This window comes from Nicotiana attenuata, unplaced genomic scaffold (genome assembly GCF_001879085.1).
Source record: "Nicotiana attenuata strain UT unplaced genomic scaffold, NIATTr2, whole genome shotgun sequence".
NCBI lineage: Eukaryota > Viridiplantae > Streptophyta > Magnoliopsida > Solanales > Solanaceae > Nicotiana > Nicotiana attenuata.
The window spans coordinates 37,491-48,449 of NW_017670699.1; the positions used below are offsets into that span (position 1 = coordinate 37,491).

The 10,959-nt window shown below is 36.2% G+C and overlaps 2 protein-coding genes across 2 annotated transcripts in view; one reads left to right on the forward strand and one right to left on the reverse strand.

The window, feature by feature from the left end:
* Positions 1–2,255: 2,255 nt before the first annotated feature.
* Positions 2,256–6,642, forward strand: LOC109242433 (uncharacterized protein At4g13200, chloroplastic). The gene is made up of 3 exons (XM_019409294.1): positions 2,256–2,579; positions 4,257–4,411; positions 6,232–6,642. The coding sequence occupies exons 1-3, from the start codon at positions 2,351–2,353 to the stop codon at positions 6,454–6,456; spliced, it is 609 nt and encodes a 202-aa protein (XP_019264839.1). The 5' UTR covers positions 2,256–2,350; the 3' UTR covers positions 6,457–6,642.
* Positions 6,643–6,880: 238 nt separating this feature from the next.
* LOC109242432 (guanine nucleotide-binding protein-like NSN1) overlaps positions 6,881–10,959 on the reverse strand; it is a 4,945-nt gene continuing 866 nt past the window's right edge. Inside the window, exons 3-9 of the mRNA XM_019409293.1 lie at positions 10,438–10,573; positions 10,143–10,316; positions 9,494–9,717; positions 8,436–8,703; positions 8,131–8,310; positions 7,795–8,006; positions 6,881–7,404 (exon numbers count right to left, since the gene is read on the reverse strand). Of these exons, the coding sequence (XP_019264838.1) occupies positions 7,027–7,404; positions 7,795–8,006; positions 8,131–8,310; positions 8,436–8,703; positions 9,494–9,717; positions 10,143–10,316; positions 10,438–10,573 (1,572 nt within the window). The 3' untranslated portion in view covers positions 6,881–7,026. The remainder of the gene's footprint in view (positions 7,405–7,794; positions 8,007–8,130; positions 8,311–8,435; positions 8,704–9,493; positions 9,718–10,142; positions 10,317–10,437; positions 10,574–10,959) is intronic.

Sequence of the window (10,959 nt, forward strand, 5' to 3'; positions counted from 1 at the left end):
GCTGAAATAGATAATAAGCTGCTGCACTATTTGAGAAAAAAGTGCTGATAAGATTTTTTTCTGTTAAAATGACTTATAATCTTAGAATTGTTTACACTTATAAGGGCATAATTTCTTCAAAATTTTAGATTCCAGATCGATTCAAATACAAAATATTCTATTTGTTATTTTACTTTCAATACAACTGTGCTTAGATAAGAAAATTTTTATGATAAATAAAATTTATTTTATGATAAGCATATAATCATAAGTTATAATAATTAATAAATTGACAAAAGTTTCTAAGTAAAGATAAACCTAAATAAATATTTGAAGAGAAACAAACACTGTCTTCATCACCACAACACTTAGAAAGCAATGCACCAAAAATTTGATATGTCCTCATTTATTACACACAGTTCAAAGATTAATACACAATCACATAGATACAAATATGCAAAGGAATAGAGAATTTTCTTATCTTAAATAGTCAATGAGAATTGCAGACTTGAAGAAGCGGTGGGGGGAGGGGGGGGGGGGGNATAAGAATTGCAGACTTGAAGGGGAGGGGGGGGGAGGGGGTTGAAACAATACTTGAGGCAGTGAGTATCGATGTAAGAGTTTTGTTCTAAAAAAGAGTATTTTAAGGATAAAATAGTAAAAATCTTGATCAAACTTAAAGTGTTTATAAGCTAAAAATTCATAAGCTGGGAGTGACCAGCTTATGGCTTTTAGCTTATTTTTGACTTATAAGCACTTGGCTTATAAGCACTTTTAACTTAACGCGTAGACAAGCCAAAAAGTACTTATAAGCTAATTTGACCAGCTTATTAGCTTAGCCAAACACCCTCTTATTCCGGTCTTCATTTTAGTTCTATATGGGATTTTTTTTATTCCTGTCCAGAAAAGGAAAAATAGGAAAAATGACAACCTCATACTTTTAGGTCATTCATATCGAACTTTATACAATATTTCAACTTTAAACGTACCAAATCCAAAATAAAATTTATAGTAGAATATATTTAGAAGCTATCTAAAAGTACCGTAAATCACAGACATTCTATAAATAATTTACATATATAGACCTACATGAAAAGTACTAGGATCACAAACTTTTTTAGCTCAGATGTCATCAAAATGTCTGAAAAACTGTGATCAAACAAATTTTTTGACTCTTTCCAAATAACACTAGCAGGAGTGTTTAGAGGCGGACCCAGAATTTTTACGTGACGAGGACATATTATTATGCTCAATCAGTGCCCCTAAAGGCTTGTAGTGTTAAGGGTGTCAATTGCTTTAAATTAACCATTTTCAAGGTATATACGTGTATATATACAGTATTTCGGCCGAAGTTTACGGGGTCCAGTGACCCCTCACCCATACACATGGGTCCGCATCTGGGAATGTTCATGGTTCGGTTTTTCCTAAAAAGACACTAAATTAAGTAAGTCGATTTTTCGAATATTGGAACCAAACCAAACCAATTAAGTCGATTTTTTATCGATTCGGTTTTTATCGAGTTTTTCTTAAATATGATACATACACTACCAAACACATTCCGACGACTATATTTTCAACGTAACACTATCAAATCAATTGCTCTTTGAGAAATCTATCATTTACCAAGATATATTGATGATAATTGAATCAAAGAGTGATGCATAATTTAAGTACTCAACTATAAATCTATTATTTTTAACATAAAATAAATTCTTGTATTTAACAAAAGAAAACTACCAATCAATCTAGAATGTAAAGGCAACGAATTAGATTATTATAAAGCAAACAACAACAACCCAATAAAATCTCACTAGTGGAGTCTGGGAAGGGTAGTGTGTACGTAGATGTTACCACTACCCCAAAGGAGTAGAGAGGTTGTTTCCGAAAGACCCTCGGCTCAAGAAAACAAAAAGACAAAAGACAAGAACTAGACTAAAAATACAAATGACTAATATGTACTATAAAATTTTAGAAACTGTATACATACATACATACATATATATATATATATATATATATATATACATATATGTGTGTATAATAATAAATTTAAATAGCTACTTTTATATTCGGTTTGGTTTGGGTTTTTTCGGCTATTTTTTGATTAGAAACCAAAACCTAACCAGATTTGATCGGTTTTTAAAATTCAAAACCAAAACTAAAAAGTATCTGTTATCTAAATTTTAATTAAGAAAAATAAATTAATTTCACCTAATCTTTCTTCCCAATAAATTCCATTTTTCACGAAAAAGAAAAAGATAATTGTGGAAGTTATAGAAATAAAATAGTAGAGCACCAGAAAGTAGGAGAATCCCATCTGAGAATCAATCAATCGGATCCGGAAGTGAAAGCTTCCAAGAAAAGAGGAAATATGAGTGCGTTAGTTACAGCATCCTCATCTTCCTCACTACTTTATTCTCCTCGTACTCAATCCAAACCTCGGCTCCTACGTTGTTGCTCATGGAATTCCTCTGCTGTTCTTTTTCCAACTACCCATCCTTTATCTTCCCTTAATATCAAGCTCACCACCTCGGCAAAAAGTGTTACAGCACACTCTTTCACTTGTAATTGCAGTTCAACTCCTGGTGGCCCTGCTCCTGGTATGTCCAATCCCTTTTTCCGATCTAGCTTGGCCGTGGGTATAGTTGAACAATTTGTTATATTAATATTTCGTACTAAGTTACTGTCACCCACTAAGTGTTTGTGGTATTGCCCACCTACTGATTCATACAATTGTTGATTTGGTATTAGTGACTTAAAAGATACTGACTTGAAATCTTGGTTCCGTCTTTTGTTTCTGTGATATCCGTGGTAACAATTTTATGGTTTCCCCTTTTGCTAACTGTCTACTAATTGGTCAGTCGGGGGTTCGAATTACAAGGTGTAAGTAGGAATCACTATTGATCCTGGAGAGTTAAGAAGAAGAGGAAAAAGAATTAAAAAAGGATTTAAGTTATATAAACTGACAGTGTAAAGATTTTTTACACTCTCAGTGTAGTTTTGATAGATTACTTACCATTTTTATCAGGTTAGGAGTTTGATGCTTATGATAATGATTTAGTTATATAAAGATATTTTACGGTGCAAGTTCATAAAACTTAACTTGTGTGTCCATACTCCATATTCGTCTGGTGACTCATGGTTTCTGCTTTTGGAAACTGTCTTGGCTAACATGAATTGTTTCATGATGACCGTTTGTTGTCATATCTTCTCTGCTATTTCAGTATAACTTTTTTTATTTTCAGCGGGAAAATCACCTGATACTCGAATTTGGCCATATCCTTCGTCCTCAGAAGTAGCTTGGTGTTGTGTTGTACTACTTGTTTGCTGGAAAATATTGTTTAGCAAAGGATGATTGGAGGAATTAAAGGATTTCCTGCCGACTCATAAGATATATTTTAGCTAAGTCGAAGCCTTTGGTCTGTATCATTACCATGCCCTATCTTTTGTTAACTAGTTCCTATTGGTACGAGCGAAATTATTGATTAGAAACTATGAGTATGCGATTATAGCTGGGACGATCAGGGAGTGACCAAAGGAAGTAGCAAGTATGACCAATCATCAGATATTCAACAGAAAAAGAGAAGCGCGTTTAAACCCGGCATCCTCCCTTTTATAGAATTTCTACATAATGATCAGTTAGAATTAATAGGTTAGTGCATTCTTTCATTTCTGTATCTTAGATACAAACATGGGCCGACTGTTAATGAGTATTATTAATCTCGTGCCAGAGAGTTCTTGCCTGTTGTACGGTCCTTCCATTTGCCAAATTCCAATTACAAGATTAATTATGTTCACATACTGTTGGAGTGGGGATTATGGACTAGATTAATTATGTTCACATACATCGGAATTATTTGCCTGCTCTTCTGGAGTCAATTCGTTCCATTTTTCTTTACAATTTCTTCATTTTTTTAAGGGTAAGTAGTTTTTCAGTTTTCTTCTCTGCCATTCCTGGATTTTCTCTTGGCTCCATTTGAGGAGTCCCCTTTTTTAATGATTTTTAGGTGTTTAAAAGAAACTTGGTTTGTAGCGTGAGATTGTGAATACACCTTTCTTTAGTTCTTCCCATTTCTTTTTGGTGTGTCTTAAGACTCTTAACTTTCTTTTTCCGCTTGCTTTTGTCTTGGGTGGGTGGGGAGGGAGGAGTCTATGGGGTTTGCTTTTGGATTTCAACAGTAATTTTTAACTAATTTTGTTGTTTCATCACAGTCTCCTCTAGATTCCTGCATATCTTTCACTCTTGAACCATTTGGCTAAAAACATCTCTTTTGCAGGTGAAAATGAGAGTAAGAATATCCTTGATGCATTCTTCTTAGGAAAAGCTCTGGCGGAAGCAGTTACTGAGCGCGTAGAGTCTACAGTTGGGGAGTTCCTAAGTACAGTTGGCAGATTGCAAGCAGAGCAACAAAAGCAAGTTCAAGACTTTCAGGTACTAAGTAGGTCAAGTAAGAAAACTAGAAGCTATAAGCTAACATGAATGTTATGAGATATTGGTTTTAGTCGAAACCCCTCTTGCCATTGACCGAGCTTATGTGGCATTGATATAGCTGAGGTGGACAAATTATGTGCAACACACTCGTGTAAAGAGAGTGATACTAGTGATTTTGATTAAAAACGGATAACATCAGAAAAAAGTAAAGTTAATAAGTTAATCCAACCCCCCCCCCCCCCCCCAATTTTCTTCTCTTTCTCAGTTTCTCCCACCTTTCTTCTCGGCCCCAATCCTTCTTTTCCCCTCCACACTGTAAACAATGGATGAGCCTTCAAAATCACAAAATCAGGCAGAAATATTCTATTTTTCTCTATTTTTTAACAAAAGAATCTTTTACATTTCTTGTTTCTTTTTTTAATCAAAACCCAATTGATTTCTCCCAACTGAACTTCTAAAAAGCACCTTTTTTGTTGTTAGCTCAAAACCAATTAATCAGTTCTTTATTTAAAAAAATGGCGGAGGCAACAAAACTTCAATTAATCGGCTCTTCAAGTAATTTCGAGATCATGGGTTCCGTTTGGGGTTTTTTTTTAAAGGAAATAAGGACAAGATGGGTATTTAATGGTGCGTTTGGGTGGTGGTTTTTAGAGGAAGGTGGTGATCCAGTTGTTTGGTTACAGTGAAGAAAATTTTGTGGCGGTTCAATTTCTCTTTTTTTCTTTTTTGTGTGGGTACAAGTAATTGTAGAACAATCGTGAGAAGTCAATGTGTGAGGATGGTCTTACGGATGAAAAAAGATTCTGTCGGGTGAGATTTTGAAAGGACGATCTTTGCTGGTAATTAGGGAATGGTTCACGGTGGTCAGATAAAGAAAGAAGTTGTAATGGTGGCTATGAGGTGGTTTATTGAGACATTTGGGATTTGTCTTCAAATTTTTTTTAAAATATTTTCTGAGAAAATAAATAATGACGTGGAATAATCGATAAAGTGTAAAATGACGGGAAATATTAGGTTTGGGTGGTCAGTCCTATTTTTCAATAGTTTATTTTCCTATGTGGCACTAGTAATGACATGGAGTCCTACGTATAGGACACGTACCCTTAACCTCTAGTCATAAGCGTTTATTATACAAGGTTTGAACGAGTGTAAGTGTTCACTTGGCAAAATAATAAGTACGGGGACCGGGATGACAAACTAGAACAAGTAGAGGTGTCGTTTAGGCAATTCTGCCTTTTTTATTTACTTAATTATGTTTTCACCACGCATCCTCATGTGCGGTCTGATTATTTTTTCATGAGACAAGTACGTGAAAATTATTTTCTAATAATGGTGATGGTGAGACTCGAACCCAGGAGTTCTGCTTGCTATCACACCATGTTGAAATGTGTGACCATCTCATCTAAAATCTTAAGTTGTTAGAGAGTGCATACTTCTTTTATTTAGTTATTATGTCTTCAACTGATATAATTAAACCTCAATCAACTAAAGTCCCAGATGAATGTAAAAAATTTCGTGAACGCTTTTATGTATCTTTACCGGAAGAAGCTTTGCTAGAACCACTTGAGCTTGTATGCAATTGAGCTCCCCTGAGATTGTGAACTGCGGAAGCAGTTTCTTGTCTCTTGAGAAGCCATGACTCCCTTATACAGTACAGGAAAATGTTGAACTATATTATACACAGGCTAATCATCATAACTATGAAAATTCTTGTTCATAGTTCCTGGTTGTCTAGAGTTGTCCATCCAGAACAAATAGTGGATGAAGTTTATCCACAACTTTAGTAGAAATGTCTAACCTTAAAGGTTTGTGCAAAACAGGAGGAGGTTCTTGAAAGAGCAAAACAAGCCAAAGAGAAAGCAGCACGTGAAACAATGGATACACAGGGACTTATTCCCAACTCGTTTGCAGCAGACACATCGACAGCTGGTACTGGTGTTAATTCGGCAACTAGTCCACAAACAAGCATAATTTCCCAACCTGCTAAGATTGATTCAGAAGATGGAAGCAAGGACTCTAAGCTAGGGCTGTCAAACGGAGACTGATGTTTCTGTTATACTTTTATGTTTATCCTCGTGATGTAATCTTGTTATACCTACACCCTAGTATAGATTATATATTCAATGAAACAATATGATACTTGTGGAAGAGCAAAGAAAATTTCCTTGAGAGACTGTCATTTCACCATTAATATTATTACCTTTTCTCCTTGGATTGTTAATAATGCTTCATTGCTTCGAGTACAATATTAGTCAGTGTCAGTTGTGTAACCTGAAGTCACTAGACCTGATTTACTGCTGTAGAAATTTGTATTATAGATAAAAGCCATCACCAAATCAAGACGTTCTTTAACCTACAGATGAAAGAAACTAATGCTGTGATTTCTAAATTGGCGCTACATAATTCCTTTTCCTTCTCGTTATCTTTTCTGGTCACAAGTGATAACTTTGCTTAGGAACAACAACAAAATGCAATTAACAAAAATGCCTCTCCCGTGATATATAATTGCCTCAATTTAGCAACTTAAATGAAGATGGTCTCTGGTATCAAAATTTTACAGGACAAACTAATTTAAAAACCACAAAAATAGATTTTTAAGATGGTCCTATAAGGGTTCATTCATTATCCAAGTCAACCCCGGATGGTAGCTCAAATCTGTTGTTCTTACTTCCATCAGTTGTTACAGTGTCCTCGGCGTCATCCATGGCAGAATCCTTCTTGACATAATCTACCTTGAAGTCATAATCATCATCCATCATATCACTGGCAGTTGAGGGCTTGTCTTTCTTCCTCCTTTTCTTCTCAGCTTTTCTCTGTTTAGTGTTCAACATGCCTTCCTCAGCGTATAACTTCTCATTTTGTCTACTACTGGCACTTCTGCCCTTCGTCTGGCCTGCATCACCTTCTCCTGAATCCATTGGCTCATCTCCGTTCTCACTAACAGGGTTGTCTGTAGATTTATCATTTTCAGCCAATGGCTGCTGCAAATTGTCCTGAAATGCAAATAGACAACATTAGTAAGCTTCTTTTCTTCTGAAAATATAAAGTTGACTATAGATGTGACAAATCATAAATGGAGAATGCAGGGGGAAAATGGCATTGATTTATATGATAATTTGAACACGGCACGGACCCAAGCTGCTCTTCTGAAATTTTGCGAGAAAAACACTCAAAGATAAACTGTAATCATAGTTCTTAGGATAAAATTCGAACACAAAAAGACTTATTAGTTCATGCAGCCTTCAGATCACAAAACTAGGTGCATTTCATCTTAAATTGATAACATTTGAAGTTCAGAAATGATCAAGGGAACAGCAATTACAGCATACACAGGAATGAAATACAAAGAGTATTTGCAGAAGCATAAAGGGGAAATAACTTACCTCTAGCATGTTCTCATCAATGTTAACAGGGCGATTTGATGGAACTTCAACTGGGTTGAAATCATTGACAGATTTCAGGCTTCCAATAATTGAGGATTCACTTCCATAAACTTCATCGATATTGAATTCTTTTCCAAGTTCTGAAACTATCGTGGCCTCAGAATGCTCCCCCTCATTCCTGGTTGGGGGCAAGGTGTAGTATGGAATTTTCCCTGGAATGTGTCAATGGGACATCAGATTCTAATAATACGGTGCTTTCATCTATGAGCGTGAAATGCGCTCATATTTTGTAAGTTCAAATTCTTTCAAAGGAGACTTGACAGTATTCATACATACCCTCATTCCAGTCGTGCAGAACGATCCTTGCTGCAGCATCAACATCAACAATTCCTCCCTTTTTAAGCCTACCCCTAACTGTAGCAACTTTCTGAAGGAAGTCATCCACTGAATCAAAGGTAGGAACCTTGTATATGGTAACCAACATTCTTTCTGGACAAAGTTTGAGAATCTCCTTCACTGTAAACCCATAGTACTAACAGTCAGATAAATCAACACCATTTTATTAAATTGTTCAGATACGGAAATACTATTGAAAGAGCAGAATCAGAAGCAAAAAAAAATGTGAAAGAAAATCCAATTACCAGGACCAACTGGGTCGTCTAACTTCTCTATCCTCTTGCAATTTCGAAGAGCAATAGATGCATCATCCTCAGATGCAGACCTAAGCATCACAACCCCAGGGCAGTCCAGCAACTTCACATTCTTATCTAACTGGACTTCTTGCAAGGATCTCGTTAATCCTGGAGTAGCACCTACGTTGACTACGTGAGATCTCTTCAAGCTGTTAATCAGGCTACTTTTACCAACATTTGGTAGACCAATGACTCCTACAGTGATTGATTTCTTGATCTGCAAGGGATTACCATTAGTGGGAAACCAACACAATAACTCAAGCTAACTGCAAAATTAAATAGCATGGCCGACTAAACTAGGCAACTGAATGGGCTGGTTAATTTACTCCACACAAACCGAAGGTCTATAAAGTACTTTAAATTTCCTCATCTTACTATATTCCTCCAAAACCTTTCATCTCTTGCATCCAAAAACATAAGTTTACCTTAGAAAGGACCCATACCGACAGTGGACAAGTATAATATTTTGTGGTGTACCCACCTAAGTGCATCTAAATGCGCTGGACATACGATGAGTTCAATTGTTTTATCAAATGATAAATTCAAGGTTGGAAAGACAATGTAAAGTGCAAGTGACTTTGCCACAGAAGCTCAAACAACTTCTTGATGCTGATAACAAATTTCAATGTCTCCTTGTTCATCTTGATGGTTAGAAGCAAAGTTCTCTTTATAACACATTCAGAGACACCCAACACATGCAAACAACTGATAGAGATAAGAGACTTGAAAATGTCCTGAGTGTAAGAGAGGATGGAGAATTAGGTTTGAAAAGTCGAAGAGCTTCTGTAGATTTTAAATTTCAAAGAGGATAGAATGGAAGTTAACAGTGAACCAAAAGCATTCATTTGAAATCCAAATGAAATTAACCGAATGTGTGAGAAAATAATTTAATGCATTTGTTACTTGCACCTTGAAAAGTATACAAGTTAAAGTTCCAAGGCATACTCCAGAACTCAACTGCAACACAAACTGCAGAGAAAACCCCATAAAGATGATCCTGGAAGTACCTCATGGCTTCGCGAGTAATTCTTCAGTAATTTTATCAGTGTTTCAGCTCCAAGGCAATCACTGGTCTGCAGAAGATTGCTAGTCTTACTCTTACCAGCCTTTGAGGAAGGCTTCCAGCCCAAGTTTGACTTCTGTTCTTGGGTGCTACACTTGAAAGCAACCGTTGGTAATTCCTCTCTTAGATACTTTAGCCACTTTTCTGCAGCTTCCCGAGGAATGAGATCTGAAGAAAATAGTTAAGAGGTAAAAAATCCCATCCAAATAAGCATGTAAAAGTACCCCTTCGAAGCTTCTCTGCCGGGCATTGTATGAACCATCATTAATCTAGGACTCTGACGCAACATTTACAGAACCAAAATAACCGACCAAAACATAGGTTAGTGACCTATATCAAAAGGGCAAAGTAGAGTCACATACACATATATTAGTTTAGATATGGATATCATATACATTTGCATTTATATATATATCACCAATGTCCACTTCTTTGTGCTTCTAATGATTAAACTCCAACCGACAACCCTTTACTTTCAGAATGACGTCGAAAACACATGGTACCACAGTACCTATCTGTGATCAGTATAATACCGTAAACAAAAACTCAAGCAGACACAGGATAATGCTAACAATGATAGAACTAAAAGATACCAATTTTATTGAGGAGTAGCACAAGATGTTTATCGGGTCCTGCTCTTATCACCATCTTTTCCATGTCCAGACAGCGGGTACCAAGAGGATCTCGAGCATCAAGCACTTCCAAAATGACATCCGAAGCATCAATTACTTTGACCAACTCCTTGTAGAAAGCCCTTTCAGAGTTATCTGTATCAATCAATCAAGCATCAAGATCAAAGAAAGAAAAAAGGAGTAAAACCTTTAATCACACTCCCATGTCCGTTGCCAACCAACTAATAACAAACATATATAGAAAGATTCGGCATACCTCGATGTTTAACAAAAGAAGTTGAGCCATCATTTGGCCTTCCCTCTTCAAAATTATTTCGTTTTGTTGAAGTCATATCTGCCAGTGTGGACTCATCATCATCATCTTCAAGCAGCCCAAGCTTTCTCTTCTTTGCCTGGAAAACAACAATGTCATGAAAGGTAAACATGTGGACTAAATATCACCTGCAAAAAATGTAGGAAAGCGAAAACCCAATAGCAAGAAAACCTATATAAAAAAGGAGACACGAGTTTTCCCACCGTTGAGATGGGAGTTGGTCTGTCTGCGTACTTCAAGGCTGAGATATGGAGTAGCAATCTAAACCTTTTAAAACCCCTTCATAAAGAAGCTTAAGTCATTGACTCCACTCTTTTTAAAATCAGTATGCCACTCCCCGAGCATGCAGAAAAGTAAATCTTACCCGAAAATGAGTGAGATACATTCTTTTCCTCCTAAGTTCTTTCTACCATTCCTTTTATTTACTTTTTTTTTTTTGGTGGTGGTGGGGGGGGGGGGTGGGGC

Bases quoted from the DNA above. Each gene is read 5' to 3' on its own strand.
- LOC109242433 (XM_019409294.1), top strand. From the start codon at position 2,351: ATGAGTGCGTTAGTTACAGCATCCTCATCTTCCTCACTACTTTATTCT. The intron at 2,580-4,256 runs GTATGTCCAATC...TCTCTTTTGCAG, and splicing joins TCCTGGTGGCCCTGCTCCTG to GTGAAAATGAGAGTAAGAAT. The intron at 4,412-6,231 runs GTACTAAGTAGG...TGTGCAAAACAG, and splicing joins AGCAAGTTCAAGACTTTCAG to GAGGAGGTTCTTGAAAGAGC.